The 17,734-nt window shown below is 32.2% G+C and overlaps 1 protein-coding gene across 1 annotated transcript; it reads right to left on the reverse strand.

Annotated features, from left to right (window-relative positions):
- Positions 1–9,431: 9,431 nt before the first annotated feature.
- On the reverse strand, positions 9,432–12,454 carry LOC101246514 (BAG family molecular chaperone regulator 7). Its single transcript, XM_004234879.5, has 3 exons — positions 11,470–12,454; positions 11,096–11,377; positions 9,432–10,011 (listed from the first exon to the last, which is right to left on the reverse strand). The coding sequence occupies exons 1-3, from the start codon at positions 12,139–12,141 to the stop codon at positions 9,781–9,783; spliced, it is 1,185 nt and encodes a 394-aa protein (XP_004234927.2). The 5' UTR covers positions 12,142–12,454; the 3' UTR covers positions 9,432–9,780.
- Between the last annotated feature and the right edge of the window lie 5,280 nt (positions 12,455–17,734).

Consider the following 17,734-nt stretch of genomic DNA (forward strand, 5'->3'; position numbering starts at 1 on the left):
ATGAATACAATTTCGAAAGAATTGTTAAGTGGAATTGTATATGCTTCAGATGCTGCAATGGTGTGGGAGGATCTGAAGGAACGATTTGATAAGGTGGATGGTTCTAGAGTGTATCAACTTCATAGGGACATATGTACAATTCATCAAGGTAACCTAACTGTTTCAGCCTATTTTACCAAGTTAAGGTTGCTTTAGGATGAATTTGATGCACTTGTTCCACCTCCTTCATGTAATTGTGATAGATCTAGAATATATGTGGATCATATGCATTATCTGCGATTGTTTGCATTTCTAATGGACTTAAGTGAGATCTATGGCCCTGCACGAAGTCAGATATTAATGATGAATCCTTTGCCAACTGTTGGCAAAGCATATGCCATGATAGTTTCAGATGAAAATCAAAGGATCACTTCTGGCTTGCGAAATGGAGGAGATGTAATTGAGGCCACAACATTATATGCAAACAGAAGTGGTTATGGTTATAGAAACACAGATCGTGGTAATGGAGACAAAGGTGAATATAATAGAAGTGGTTATGGCTATAGAAACACAGGTCGTGGTGATGGAGATAAAGGTTACAATGGTAAGAAGAAAGTAAATTGGAACTTATTCTGTGTACACTGCAAGTTGCATGGACACACTAAAAATATCTGTTATAAGTTGGTAGGATATCCTGAAGATTGGAAGTTCAAAAGGAAATCAGATACTGAAATGACTGTAAACAAAGGAAAAGGCATAGCAAATAATGTACAAGTTGATAAAAATGGTGAGGAAGATGTGTTTGGAGTAGTTAATGAAGGAGATAAAAATGAACAAGGATCACATGATCTCAATTCTGTTCGAACAAGCTTACAAGCACTGGCAATGAAATCGACATACACTCCTGACCAATATCGAAAGATAATGAAGCTATTGAATAAAGAAAAGCAGGCTGAGGTCAACATGGCAGGTATTTCCAATGATTTTGATTCTTTACTAGAATGTGATAGAAGAAGAAGTTATGATGATGCTATGAATGCAAGTAATGAACATAATATCTTTAGCAAGAAAGGTCATTGGATAGTGGATTCAGGAGCTACATGTCACATGACATCTAAATTTGAAAATTTAGATAAGATTAGCAGAAACAACAAGAATACAGAAAGAAAGGTTTATCTGCCTAATGGTCAAACTACATTAGTGACACAATCAGGAGCATGCATGATATCAGCTAATCAAGAACTTGAAAATGTTCTAGTTGTTCCTGAACTTAAACATGATCTATTATCAGTATCCCAATTAACAAGACAGTTAAAGTGTTCTGTTCAATTCTTTCCTGAATTCTGCATATTTCAGGACCTCTTCAATGGAGAGGTGAAGGGGATTGGTAAAGAAAATGATGGGTTATGTTACTTTCCTAGAAATTTGTCAGAAGAAAAGACAGTTACTGCAAATGTTGATGACAGAAGGTCCATGAACAAGGCAAATTCACAGTTTATGATATGGCATTACAGAATGGGACATCCTTCATATAAAGTCTTAAAGCAATTGTATCAAAGTGTTCCTGCAGGAGTATGTGATGATTGCCCTATATGTCCATTAGCCAAACAAACCAGGCTTACATTTCCTATGAGTAGCTCTAGAACTGATGATGTTTTTTATCTGATTCATCTTGATGTATGGGGACCATATAGACATACTACTCATAATGATTTTAGATTCTTTTTGACTTTTGTGGATGATAATTCAAGGGTGACTTGGTTGTTTTTACTAAGACATAAAAGTGATGTGCTTGCTATCTTGAAGTCCTTTTTTGTGTTAGTTAAAACTCAGTTTGATAAGCAAATCAAAAGAGTAAGATTAGACAATGGTACAGAGTTCTTTAACAATGAATGCAAAACATTGTTTACTTCTTTAGGAATTGTTCATGAAAGTAGTTGTCCACACACTCCACAACAAAATGGAGTGGTGGAAAGGAAGCATAGACATATTCTTGAAGTGGCAAGGGCTCTTAGATTTCAAGGGTCCATTCCTATTAAATTTTGGGGTGAATGTGTGTTAGCTGCTGTATATTTGATCAACAGAATGCCTACAAGTGTATTACAGGGAAGGTCACCATATGAAGTCTTTTACAAGACTAAACCACAATTAGATCATCTAAGAACAATTGGATGCTTAAGTTATGCAACTAAAGCTGTTAAGGAAGATAAGTTTTCTTCCAGAGTTGATCAATGTGTTATGATGGGTACTCTTTAACTCAGAAGGGATATATGCTATACAACCTGGCTCTAAGAAAGTTTATTGTGAACAGAGATGTAGTCTTCAAAGAACACATATTTCCATTCAGTCAGCTGAAGGATGAGAATGTGAGAGTGTTCATTGAACAACCATTTTGTGACTATGACATTGCTGAAGTTCATACACCATTAGATGTTGAGACTTCAGATGAACATGCTGAACAAACACTTGTTCCTACTGAGCATGTTTCTGAGAATATTACTGAAGAGCATGGTGATGACAATATGGTTGATGTGCCTAGTCCTGTGCCCAGAGTTTCTTCAAGAATGTCTCATCCACCCGTGTGGATGAAGGATTATGTTACTCATCTGACTAATTCAGTCCATCCTCATTCTTTAGCCAACTATATGTCATATAGTCATTTGTCTGGATCTTATCAGACATATTTGAGTACAATGTCTGCAGAAGTTGAACCCAAAACATATGAAGAAGCTATCCAAAATCAAAGATGGGTAGAAGCCATGAAACAAGAGATTATTGCATTAGAAGATAATAGTACATGGGAGGTTGTGACTTTACCTTCAGGGAAACATGCCATAGGCTGTAAATGGGTGTTTAAAATAAAATACAAAGCCACTGGAGAGATTGACAGGTTTAAAGCTAGGCTTGTAGCTAAAGGATACAGTCAAACTGAGGGAGTTGATTATCAGGAAACATTTTCACCAGTTGTGAAAATGGTTACTGTTAGAACTATTATTGCAATTGCAGCTGCTGAAAATTGGCAAATATTTCAGATGGATGTTTTCAATGCCTTTTTACAAGGTGATTTGGATGAAGAAGTATATATGGAACTTCCTAAAGGTTTCATAAGCAAGGGGGAACATAAAGTTTGTAAACTAAAAAAGTCATTATATGGTCTCAAGCAAGCATCTAGGCAATGGAATGTTAAGCTCACTGATGCATTATTGAATTCTGGATACATACAAAGTCATTTGGATTACTCCTTGTTTACAAAGAGGAAGAAGTCAGCACTAGTTATTGTGTTTATTTATGTGGATGATTTGTTGATTACTGGAAATGATTATGCACTGATACAGGAGACAAAGCAGGTTCTGCATCTTCATTTTAAAATAAAGGATTTGAGAGAATTGAGGTACTTCTTGGGAATAGAATTCTGCAGATCAGAACAAGGCATAGTGATGAATCAAAGGAAATATGCATTAGAGTTAATTTCAGAAACAGGATTATCAGGAGCTAGACCATCTTTAACACCTTTGGAGACAAATATGAAGCTTACAAGTGCTGATTATATGCAAGATGTCCATGATGAACTATTTACTGATATAAACAAATATCAAAGGTTGATTGGCAAACTACTATACCTTACTAACATAAGGCCTGATATTGCTTTCTCAGTTCAGTGTTTAAGTCAATTCATGCAAAAACCAACACTTTCTCACTGGAATGCAACATTGAAGGTGGTTAAATATGTTAAAACAGCACCAGGTCTGGGGATACTCATGAGCTCTGATAAACAAGCACAGCTCACTGATTTTTGTGATGCAGACTGGGCTGCCTGTCCAAACACCAGAAGATCAGTGACTGGCTATCTCTTGAAGTATGGGAAATCTTTAATAGCATGGAAGTCTAAGAAACAAAATACAGTTTCTAGAAGTTCTGCAGAAGCAGAATATAGAAGCTTAGCAACATTAACAGCTGAAGTTGTTTGGGTGAACAACTTGTTCAAGGAATTGGGAATGAATGTGCATGAACCAGCTATCATACATTGTGACAACAAAGCTGCTATGCAAATAGTAGCAAATCCAGTTTTTCATGAACGTACAAAACATATTGAGATTGATTGTCATTTTATCCGTGAAAGGTTACAACAAGGATTGATCAAGACAAGCTACATCAATACTAAGGAGCAGCAAGCAGATTTGTTAACAAAGGCCTTAGGAAGATCTCAACATGACTTCTTATTGGCCAAGCTAGGTGTATTAAATGTTTTCAATACATCTAGCTTGAGGGGTACTATTGAAGATAGATAGTGTTATAAGTAGTTAGCTAATTAAGTGTAATTAGTTTGTTATTAATATTGTTAGGATTTAGTTAAAAGTTAGTTAGAAAGTTTGTTACTATTTCTTCTACTTGTATAAATAGTATTCCTCCCACATCGGGTGAGGAACAATTGTTCATTTTTCTTCAATATAAAAATTCTCAAATCTCTCATCTCTCTCAATCTTTACAAATTCTATCAAATTTAAGCATCAATTAAAGCACATAATTTTTTAAAAAAAATTAACAATACAATACATTACAACACGTAGCAATCATCCAAAGTCCAAAAAAGGAACTAATTAAAATAAAAATTTTAGATACTTATCAATATCACTGTCTATGAAAAATTATAATGATATTTCGTACATCCTTAGATTTTTTTAGTAAAAACAAAAGATCGTACTATTATACGTGCAATACACACCGTCGTATACAAACTGGTGGATATTAATAAGACAACTTATGATTATACAATTTCACTTGAAATAAGGAAGGCAACGTTTATACAAATTAGAAATTTCTATTTGAGAAGACGTGTGCTAATCTAATAAATTAGTACTCTCTGTCCAAAATTGTTTGTCATGTTTCGTTTATCGAAAGTTAATTTGAATAATTTTCAAAGGTAATTAGATCGCATTAATTTGATATTTTAAACAAAAAAATAAATATTCCAAAACTATATGAAAAACACTATAAATTACAACTTTTTGTATATTAATATCAAGAAAAAGTATATCTTAAAATATTAGTCAAAATTTATATAATTTGACTCTAACTATGACAAGTAAACCGGATGGAGGGAGTAGTAAACTAGTAATAGTTTTAATTTCATGTCCTTGGGTAAGAATTTAGTATTTACTCCTTTGCTTATGTTTACTTATTTATTTAATTTGACACATCTTATAAATCGTCTCACTAATTAGGAAATAAATAAAAACTTACTAATAAAAATAAAATAGATATAATGTGATAAATTATTTTTTAATTATTTAAATTAAACGAATAAATATGAACATTTATTTTTAGTATATGAAATAAGTAAAAGACTATATAAGCCCCTCCTATTAATTGATGCGCTGGTGAGGTCGATAGAAAGCAAATCATAGACATAATAATCGATTAGAAAAATCCTATATATAATTTTTTTATAAAAAAATAATTGTAGACATCATTAAAATGACGTATTGGTAAAACTTCACTTCTCAAACGTGTCTGCTGCTCAGGGTTTGTTATTTTGATGGACTGCTGGAAGTTGAGAACTTGACTTTGAGTTCAAGCTAACATATTTTGACATTCAGAAAGTCGATTTGCGGTCGTAAGTTGAATTTAGTAATTTTTACTTAAATTATATATTTATATTAAAAATATGTATAATTATTTAAAATAATTTAGTAAAATATGAACTAAACCTGTGAACTTGGTTCTAAGAAACGTGTTATTAGATCAAAAAAAATTTATTTGTTTTTCTCATATTTATTCTTCTGTCCTGTTAGAATCATTTGCCAATTGTGTTTAAGTTTAAATACTCTGCATTCTTCGAAGTCGTGTTTTCCTATATTTAGTTTCGTCAAAATGAGACACTAAAACTAGTATTATAATATTCCATGTTTTTTTGCAACAAGTTGGAGAAATTATTATTTAATTTGCGTTGGGAATCAAATGAAATATATAGTAATTATTATTATTATTATAAGAAGAGAGGGAAAGAGGTGGTTTTGATACAAGTCAAATTGGAAAGATTGAGGAAATCTCTTGGAAATAAAATACAAGGCCATATTATTATTAATATTATGAACTCATTGTGTATGTAATAGTAAATTTATACATCACGTTATAGTCGGTGCCTAACTCTTGAATTATTATTATTATTTTATTCTCTTAGTTAATTAACACATATACTCTATTGATTCTGTATTCCGTCTAGAACAAGAAAATTATGTAAACAAAAAAGGCACATGAAATGTCTGCAATTATTTGGTGGTTTATGACTTATGTGGCAAACAAACTACTTCTTTATGGTACTAATCAAAACGTTTCTCAATTGATTTGGTCAAACACAAAATTTTCAATTCTGTTTTTGGAAAAACAATTTTTTCGAAGGTAGGCTGAACATATCCTAAGTAAGCCCAATCCATTTGCAACCAGGCTTAGACTAACAACAGATCAATTGACTAGCACTGGGGTGGAGATAGCGAGGGCCTAGGCATCAATCTGTTGTTGGACTAACAACAGATTTCCTAAGTAACCTCAATCCTTTGAAATCTCAGTCGTCACTCTTGCTTTTGTACAAATAGAAATGTACAAATTACGTCTCTATTCGTATAAAGCGAGAGAAAATTGTATATACATATGCAAATATGTATATCTTCGTCCTATACACTTCTAATTCTACAATATAAATATTATCATGTCCAGTTTTCTTTTGTCTTTTTTCTCTTACTCGCTTTATACAAACACAAATTATATGAAGTACAATGTATAATTTATGTTTGTATAAAGCGAGAGAGAGAACGATATTTGATCAATAAATGTTTTATTTCAATTCAATTGTATGCAAATTCAAATTTTACACAGATTTGCAAACACACAAAAATTGAATTGAGAGGAAGTCAACGATTTATACAAATGAGAGACTAACAGCAATTTATACAAAGTCATTGAAATTATACAAATCTGAAAAGGAGCTAGCGAATTATACAATTGTTTCTTTTGTATATATATATATCGAAGTAGTCATTGTCTTTTGTATATATGTATAGTGAAATAACATAACAAAGTTTGCTGTGACGTACAATTATGTAAATTATAGCTATAACATACGAATATAATTTTTAATTTTTGTGTGAAAGTTTGCTACATCTTTTGTGGTGCAAACATTTGGCTGCTACTCATTTCAGGTGAAGCATTCAGCTCTTCATCCGAGCTATTGCTTCGAGAATCAACAGAGCTCAACAAGTCTTTTAGTGAGTGGTTATTCATGTTGGCTTCTCAATTGAAAACAAAGACACATTTTTTTATTCGAACTTAAACCACTAAATTGTAGGCATTAATATTTGATGTAACGAAATAAATTCTTGTCTAACTTAACCGCAAAAATTAGCTTATGAAGGTAGGATTACAAAAAGAACGAAAGTCGTCTTAGTATTGAACATTGGACCTGCCCAGGACCAGATGTTAAACACAACATCTGAAAGACTATTGATGGTCTGTGTAGCACACCTGCCTTGCCATTAGCGAAGCTACTGGGAGAGTACAAACAGCATTATAGCACATTAGTTAACAAATCCTCTTATTTATTTTTGGCAAAATAGCCTGGTGAACCCTCGTACTTGTCATCTAGACCTCTGTACCTATCTAAAATTAAAATTTTAAACACTTTTTTTGATGTGGCATCGCGCATGTTGCACAAACCACGTAGTTGGCCAAAAATAAAAAATAATAAGCCACGTATGAAATCTACATGGTAAATCAGCCAACTAAGAATAGTCCAAACCTCAGCGAAATTTTGTAAAAATTTTTGCGAATTTTCCTCTTCTCTCTTCTCCTCTTCTCCTTTCTACGATTTCTCCACTAAGAGTCGTTTGTGATTTGCCATAGATTTTCTCGGTTGAAGCTCAGTTCCACTCCGACTATCATTGTAAGTTTTTGAACTTGTGTTAGTTTTCGTTTTTTTCACTTTCTTGTGCGTATCTGTTTGATATTATCATTCAATTTTCTGAATTTCTTTTGAGAATTTTACTTTGGTTTGGGGGTAATGTTAGTGCTATACACTTTCTCAGTTGATTAATGACTTCGATTGACTTCAATGGCATATTCCGTGAATTCGAGTAGATTTTAGAATTTTTCCATAAAATTCCAATTTCGACTAAAATTAATATTCTATTTTTGGTCAATTGTCTTGGGTATTGATAATGTTAGTGGTCCATTAAACAACAATTACAGTTATGGTTTGTTAATAGCTTTTCCGTCTAACTATTACTGGTATTTTCTTAAAAAATTCAGGGCTTTTGTGTTACAGTCGTGGTATGTTTACCCCTTTTAACTGTAGTTGTTTTTTATGTTAAGTTTATGCTTGTTTTTCCCTTTAAAAGTAGTTGTTTTTGTCTTCCTTGTCTTGAACTCGTTGATGAATTGTTGATGTTGTATTGTTCATTAGCATCAGCCCATCAAAAAAATCCACACACATTACCGGTTGAATAGTTTTGACAGCCCCAAAACATTCTTCCAGGATTAGTTGGTGTTCTTGATGTCTTTAGTTCAGCATATATTCCACAGTAGCAACATCGAACTGTCATCGTGAATACCAACAAAAATACAATAAGAATCAAAAAAAAAAAAAAGAGACAAGTAGATTGAAGAAAAAAAATTAAAAGAGAATTTTTTACAGAGACAAAATTGAGAAAAAAAGAAAGAAAAAAGCTCAAAAAGGCATTAACAATGGTGTTGAGTGAATTAAAGAAGAAATATCCTTTAAAGGTCAAAATATGACTGTTAGTGCCTTTTTAAGGCATCTCACGCTCTTCCTTCGCCTGAATCACACGCTCCATGTGGGTTAATTCCACATAGGATGCCACATCAAAGAAAATGTTTAAAATGTTGATTTTGAATAGGTTCAGGATCTAAATGACAAAAAACTAAGTATGAGTATTCATAATACAATCCGATATAAGTACGAGGATCCACCAGGCTATTCTGTCTTTATTTTTTTCTCAAAAAACTTGTTTATCATTATATGGTTGCCAGAAATGATTTCCCTGGCGTATTCAGAAGGGAAAAGCCAATAGAAGTAAGCAAAACATAACTACAATTAAATTTACTACATCTCTGTAGAATTTCTACATCTGCATCAGAAGTCAGAACATTACCATTCCCCATTTACCTGAAGAAAAAAATTACCAAAATTCTGATGCAAAATTGCAGTGGAAAATAAGGTGATTTATATCCTTCTAGTGCCTTTTGCACTCACGAATAATGTATTTTCACTTCTAACCAACGATATCTACTGTACGTGCATGACTAACAAGGTTGAGGTTGGGAATTACCTGACTAAAAGCTTTTATCCATACTTAACCAATTTTTGCAACCTGGTCATACAAATTAGCTAAGTTGAAAACAACTACACAACATTAGCAGTCCCAACTGTTCAACAAATCTAATGTCAAATCGGAATCATGATGCATGTTTTCCACATTATTAATAACACAAAAGAGATGCATGTGATTTACAAAGGAAACATCAGGCATTACACTTGACATGATCACCTATGCATCAAATGATATCCCTCCCTACAAGTAGGTTGAAGTAAGCCAAGTGGAAACTTCATACCAAAAGGTGGTTTAAGATGACATACTAGCTCTGATCTCCATTATCCAGAATAAAAAGAAAAGTTAAACAACATAGTAGTAGCTTCATACTATAGCCGGTCCACTAATTAGAACATACAACACTAGCAAACCCTAGAGACCAGTGGAATCTCTCACAATTCATAGACTCATAGAAGACTCATAAGCATCCTTCAAAGGTCTCGGCACCATTGGACTCGTCAAGCATTCGAACAACTTGAGCCACACCAGCTGCAAGTTCCTTCTGAATGGCACCATCTGGCATATCAAATGTTCTCCTCCTTGCAACAGATAAAGGCCTTCCACCAGGTTGGGGGTCGATAACATCAAGCATTGCTTCTAACTCGTCCACTATGGATTTCTTTGCAGATCGGACCATCATATCCACACCCTAATACCAAAGGAAAGTAAAGAATAAATGTATTTCTAGAACAGAAGGAAAACACATAAAAGGGTCGAGACTGCTAAGGATTTGCACAACACATTGCAAGTAAAGATAAAATATGCTAATGATTGCCAAGGATATATGCATACATTTGATGTTATTGACAAACTATGCATATGGATTCAATTATAGAAATAAAATTAAATCGAAGATATCATTCCTGGGTTGCAGTAGGCAATGTTTCATGCAAATCTATCAAAATAGAGTCTGAAAAAGTTTTTACCAGAAGTATTTACAGAAGTGTTTAAGCTGGAGACAGAGGACTTGTGTTTCCCCACCTCAGTTCCAAGAAAGGCAGCAAGCAGCATAGTAATAATAAACTGCATTCTTATGTTGCCTGTTCAGTTAGACAATGCGAAGAATGTACATTCTATGTTGCCAGCAAAAGAGAAGCACCAAGGTCTCAAGATGTATTTGTCCCAAAGGTCGTGGGTATAATTTTTCATTGTTCAGATCCAGACTTCAGATTAATGCCCCTCCTATTTAAGACCCCCCAAACCCAACCGAGAACAAAAAAATAAGAACAAAACATAGAGAAGAAAAACTAAAATGAGGGGCTGAAAGGCCAATTCCTGTACTCAGATCATGCAACAACTACAATCATCTGAGAACTATAGATCCAAGAACTCATAAATGATACTTTACCTACGAAAGTAGCATTTCCAAGTAGCAAATTTCTAGTACTCTATCCATTCAAATTTATAAGTCTTCATATTTTATTTTGGGACAACTCAAAGTCTTTGACAATACTATTTTGGACAATATTCACAACTTACAAATATCCAAGTCCATTTAACTAATCAGATCACAGATTTGGTGTTCTTTTTCTAGTATTACATTAATATTTCCTTCAACTACCTCTTATATAATATACTAAATGAAATTAGCGTCTTAAACTTCATATGTTGTCACACATCATCATATCATTTGGAAAAGAAAAAAGTTTTACTTTTGGTGCAAACGGCTAGCAACAAAGCATATTATAAGATCAATAACAGGACAAGACAGTAACAGTTACTACTATGTCTACCTCAATGGCATCAACAGTTAGTAGCAGCACAATGATCTTCTCAGAGAACCTCTGGCGCTCCTCAGCATCACGAGCAACACGTCTACGATAAGTGAAGTTGTTGAAGAGAGCCCTTAGCTCCTTCAACTTAGTCTTGGCAATGGCCAGTTCTCTCAGAGCACGCAGTGCCTGAGACCTCTTAATCAAGTAAGCCCTGAAGCTCATTTGAATCGCTAAAGCTGCATCTTGTGGTGATAGTTCCTTCCTCTTCCCCCTTCTCTTCTCCACCCTCTTTGCAAATACCTACAGATCATAAACAAAAAAACGCAAATTTCAAGATTGTAACAATGTCATTTAAAGAACCAAAATTAATTACGAAAATGTGGAAGCTGAACCTGTCTTAAGACGAGTGCGCCATGATGGGTTGGCTCTTCAATCTCAACCAAGCGTGTACAACCCACAGATTTCTTCTTCTTCTTCATCTTATCTTTCTTCTCTTTTTTCTGACTTTCATCGCTATCGCTATCGGAATCAGTGACATTTGATGCTTTGAAACTGTAACTACGTGAATCGTCACCTTTTCCTTTGATCTCAGCACTAAATTTGTAGTTTTTATCCAAAGCCCCTTTCTTCTTACCATCTTTCACCTCAGCAATCCACTTATATTTCCGATCAACCCCATCCTTCTCAGGGCTCTTAATCTCAGCCGTCCACGTGTACTTCCGCTCCCCAATTTTATTCTTCTTCTTCTCCGTCAACATCCGCTCGAGCGCGGTGACTCGGTCAGAGAGACATTGCAACTCAGTACCGAGTCCTATCCGGTGCTGGACCCGGCGAGTAGTGCTGTAAAAAGGGGTTGTTTCGATTTGGATCAGATCGGTAATGGAATCGAAATTTTCTAGATCGAGGAAGGTATTGGGTGCATAAGGCTTAGGGCAGATGAGATCGAGAGTGCAGTCAAGCTCATCTTCAATGTGGAAGTATGGGTTTAGAAGTAGGGTTTTGGGGGTGAAAAATGAAGGAGAAGAAGAGTAGTCGATGATGTCAAATCTCCTGAAGCGGCTCATTTTCGCTTGAATCTAGCTAAACCAAATGCTAAAAACTTGAAGATGCAGAGGTTAAGTTGAGTTGGAGAAGAAGAAGTCAATAAAAAGGATAATGGGAAAGTGACAGTAGGGGTATTATGGGTAACAAATTTGTAGATAACTTAGGTTGATTGGTTAAATCGCCGCGCACAGGATGTGTGTTTTTACAAATATGGCCTTGAAATGCGGCGTACAAAATCATAGACAAGAGAATCTTCAGATTGGGAAAGAAGATGAGGTTAAAGCATGTGGGGTTCTGGGCCAGCTGTTCAGTTGAATTCAAAAATTGATGAACAGTGAAATTTTATCAACTGGAGTACGCTTTAATCTTTTTTGATTTTGCAATTGTCTTTTTGGGATATTCCGAATCAATTCAATTAAATTTGAATTCCAAATCAAAAGTTTTATATTTTAGGATACTAAAACTCTACAAATATCAATAGAGATTTAAAAAAAAAAAACTTACTAAATGTTATTCATCCGTCCGATTTTATTTATCATGATTTCTATTTTTAGAGTCAAAGTATAAAAACTTTGACTAATATTTTAAAATGTATTTTTTTCGTATAATTATAGAACATCTAATTTTTTTTATTTAAAATATCAAATTAATATAATATAATTTACCTTTAAAAATTAATTAAATTAATTTTCGATAAAGCATAATAATTAGGGAGCATACTGATTGATTTATTTTGCATTAGTCATTGCCATGTGAATTCTCGTAATTTTCAATAAGATTTTGCACGTGGTATAACATTTTAAGTTGTGTCTTATTTCAATTAAGAAATGGAGATGGCGAATTTAATTTTCTCATGTCATCTGGCATGGTCAAGGTATGATGGTCGGCCCAATACTTAGCCCCTCCAACTTCCAATTAATTACATATAAAATATGCATATCAAATATTCTTCCTGTGATAAGCGAAATGTTATAATAAGTCGTTATTAATCGGTGATGATTTATGTCACGTTGGAGCAATCTCCTATATCTAATCCAGTGATGATAAATGGATGGGTCGTTAAATATAAATCGTAAACAACGTTAAAATAGGTCATAATTTATTCGCTCATATTTAATATGAATAATAAATTGATTAGATAATATACTAATTTATCCATATTTTTATGAATAAATAGTACTTAAGAATTTAATATGGAAAAAATATTTTAATCCTTTTTAAATAAAAAATATTAAACATCCTTCATTTAAATATATCGCATCATAAAAATAATTTTTCTTATAACTTTTCAATTTAAATAAATTTATATAATAACAAGATTAAGTATTTTTAATTTTAAAGAAAATAAATATTTACCTTTTGGGACTAATGAGTACTTTATTATATGTTTTTTTCGTTTTTTTTTTTTAATTCTAATAGGCTATTAGAGTGAACTTTTATTTCCAACTATCCCATTATACATTTGCCATCGGCCACACAGCATCTCTGTTCACTATCTTTTATCAAGCTGATTCACAAATTTTGAATTTTTCCTACCGAACTAATTTTTAGAGGATAAAATTAATTTCATCAGTTATATTATATTATATCCTAATCTTGCTACTACTCGCAAGATAATTTATGCATGTACCATATCCTAGGGATATAATCGTACAATTAACTGTCATAGAAAAATGAAGGATAAGTATGGAGCAAATTAGAATTACTGCTATTAAAAGATGGTGAAGGTTACAAAACTATCCCCTACTAGACAAGTTCCCTCAAATACCAAATGCTTTACAAGTTAAAAAAAATAAAAAAAAATGCTCAGCAGTTATCCATAATTTAGTTAGAATAAGATCCTCTTTTACAAATAAATCATATATAATAACATTAGAAGTACGTCGCTATCTACCTATGACAATTCAAATTCAAAATAATAGAAGTAATTGTAGCAGATAGATCAGCAATTAAATTTAATAAAAAAAGTTGCTGATTCTAATGATAACTAAGTAGGAACAAGAAAACCCGAAGGCTGAATTACAAGAAAAGAATCATAAAATCTCAGCATAACAAATCCCACGCAAACTGCACCCATCATCACCCCACACCCTAATACTCCAAAATACCTCCCATTTATAACATTACCTTCACCAACTTCCTCAATATCTTTAACAGGTGAATCCTCCGGAACGTCGTAATTAACCGGATCAGAATCGCGCTCTACAGCCGCCTCTCCATCATCATTGATACACGACTGGCTACAAGAACAGACCGAAGCAGCATCATGATCATTCATATTATTTCCGTCTAATTGTTGCTGTGAGTGAAGATCAAAGACGGTTTCAAGTTCGTTGAGTCTGCGACCAATGTGGTACAAGTGTCGTGGCTTGGACGGGGACGAAGTGATTTCTGCAGCCAACAGATGATTTAGAAATTCAAGTTGCTGTTCAATGGCGTGAGAGAGAATCTCGTGGGTCGCGGAATCCGGTGGGAACGTGAAGAGCAGATGGAGATCCGATTCCAGTTTTTCCAATTTCTTCCGCAGTATTCCATATCTCTTCGTCATTTCTTAATTCATACAAGTTTTTTTTCTTTAGTTTCTACTTGTAAAAATATTCATCATGGTCGCGACGGTTAATTAAAAAAAACGGTTACTAATTATGAAAACCTCCCCTATAACTACGGATCATTTAATATTTACTTCCCGCGTAATTCCGAAAAACTAATCGAGAGAATTAAATTACATTAATAACTAAATCATAGAAAAACTTGAAATTATAAAACTTTTATCAAGTATAAATCAAAATTAATGGAGAAAAGTCAATAAAAATAGTCTTTTTATTTCATATCAAGGCCTGTTTGGAAAGACACTCTAGCAATTGAATTTGGTGTAATGATATAATTACATTATCTTGTCCTGTTTGGAAGGATAAATAATTACTTGGTCAGTAGATAATTGATATAATTGACAGGGGATAATTACACTCCACAATTCAAAGAGGGTGTGAATTGCTGTAATTACATGATTTAATTATCACCTGATTACCTTTTTTTTATTTTTTTTTCATTTCAATTTTTATTTTTTTTACTTCTATTATTTTAAGTTTTTTTTTTATTATTCTAAAAATTTGTAAAAGTTTATTTTTTAATTTTATATTATTATATTTTATTTTCTTTTTGTTCTCAACCTTACTTTACGTGATTCTATGTAATTTTTTCGTATTATCTATTCACTTTCTGCCATGCTATTTTCTCATTAGCCTAATTTTATTAATATTCTAATTTTGAATTAAAATAGAATTTATTGTTAAGTAAGGTTATAGACTTACTTTTTCTTTATTAAGAAAAAAACAAATAAAAATCATATTTATTGCTATGTTGATATTTGTTATAAGAGTATTATGTTAAATTGTTTGTTTTGAATTTATAACTTCTTCTATATTTTCGGTTTCATTTGTTTTAGGCCTCATTTGTTTGCGCTTAATGGAGGTCTGAATCTTAATCATTCAGATTTTTAGCCTATTAAGTACGTTTGATTTTTAGGTCTGAATCAGAATCATTCAGATTCAAGCCATTAAGGTCATTTGTTTTATTTCAGACTCATTTAATAAGTTATCAAATGATAAATCATCGTTTCTGCTTTAAGCGTGCCTTTTTATCTCATAACTAAAAACTTTCTCTCTCTTTTCTCAATCAAACACCATTTTTTTCCTCTTGAACTGGTAAGTTTTCATAAATCAGTTCTTTTTTATATTAATAATTTTCTTGTATTGACTTGTCAAGAACACTGTTGGTGTATTGGCTTTATCAAGATTTTTGAATGAAAAAAAATTGTACTTTCAAATCATGATTATTAAAAATTTTAATTTTTTTTTATCAAAAGCGATATATTTTGTTAAAATGAAATTTTATGATATTTTATTAATTTAATGTTAATTTCACAGATATTGAAAACAAGCAGTATTAATTATTTAGTGTTCAGTTTTAGAAACCACATATTAATATTGAAATGTGTATTCAGATCAAAACACTTGAATCTTAATGCAAATCTTACTATTCAGATGTATATTCAGATTTAGACCTCTTAAACTTAACGGAAACAAATGAGGCCTTAATAATGTTGAATTTACATTGAACGTCATTTTTTAATTGACTTGATAGATTATATTTTTGTCAAACATTTAATAATTTATGTTTCACGATGTTCGTAGAAACTTCATACTTTTAGTTGTTACGATCAATTCGATTGAAATATATTAATTTGAAAAAAATATAAAATCAATTATTTATTCATAATATTAGTTACAGAAAATATGTTTATTAATTAATATAGTTTTAAAAAAGAATATATATCTTAAATATTTAGTTTAATGTGTAAAGTTTCTTATTTGTCTAGTATAAATTTAAAATAATGAATTTTCATTTTTAAAATTTATTATAATTTTATTATTGCAATTGTGCATCAAAATAGAACATGTGTAATTACACTTTGCCATCCAAACATGACATGTGTAATTACACTGTGACAATAAAATATGTCAGTATAATTACTAGGCTGATAATTACTACTCTAATAATTATACCAATTCTAATTACCAAGTGATTTTTCAAACAGATCCAAGTTAATTATCGAGACTTTCATAATTCAAAATAATTGAATGTTTTCTGAAAGTTCAACCTAATTATTGAAACTTTTTTTTTCTTTCATAGTTACCTTTTCTATTATTAAGATTCGTAACTATTTAAAATTTTCTAAAAGACTAGTTGAGAAATCATCAAAAGTATAATAGTGAATAGTATTCTTCGATTTTATCTTTATAAAAAAATATTGTGCTTATATATAAAAACTCAGCTATTGAGGATCAACCTCAGACCTCAAAAGTTATAAATTCGCACGCTCACCTATTTTTATTGTGTCTGAGAGTGTTAAATTTATTATATTTTCAAATATTAGATAATATATAATATTTAATTTATATACACTATATAATTAATTAGGGCCTTAAAAATTGTATCACTTCCTCTTAATAGCCTCTGTTGTATTAAGTCTTATGTCACAGAGTGTAGTGAGTTCCAGCATTGCTCATTCTCTTTTTGATCATAATTTTGAACTATTTACTAATATATGTCCAAGTTTTGTCCATTTGGCTGTGGACTTTCGTTTTAGGGCACTTTATTTAACAAGGCTCCATTTCTCAATATCTATCAATGTTTGTTTTTCTTTACAAAATAAGTCACCAGTGCAGTGCTGGATGATCTGTTCTTGTAATTAAAGCAATTGATAATTTGCTGAGTTGTAGTGTGTGAAGACAATTGGAGAAGTCTTGAGTTTGAGCTAAACATATTTGAACACCATATAACCAACACACAACATTAAAATGATCACTATCAACTAACCAAGGTCTATCAACCTCTTGCTTGCTTAATGTGTGTTAATACTGACCACAACTCCATTCTATTTTTTAATAGAGTTAAAAACATTTATAATAGTAACAAGAAAAGATAAGAGTTCCAGTGATACCAATATCAATCAATGAATTGATTGAGCAGAAGATCAAATGTAAGTCACCTGGCCGTAATGTGTTTGCATGAACCTATGGAGCCTTGTTTGTGGGCTTTGACCCTAGCTAG

Source organism: Solanum lycopersicum, chromosome 3 (genome assembly GCF_036512215.1).
Source record: "Solanum lycopersicum chromosome 3, SLM_r2.1".
In the NCBI taxonomy this organism is placed as follows: Eukaryota; Viridiplantae; Streptophyta; class Magnoliopsida; order Solanales; family Solanaceae; genus Solanum; species Solanum lycopersicum.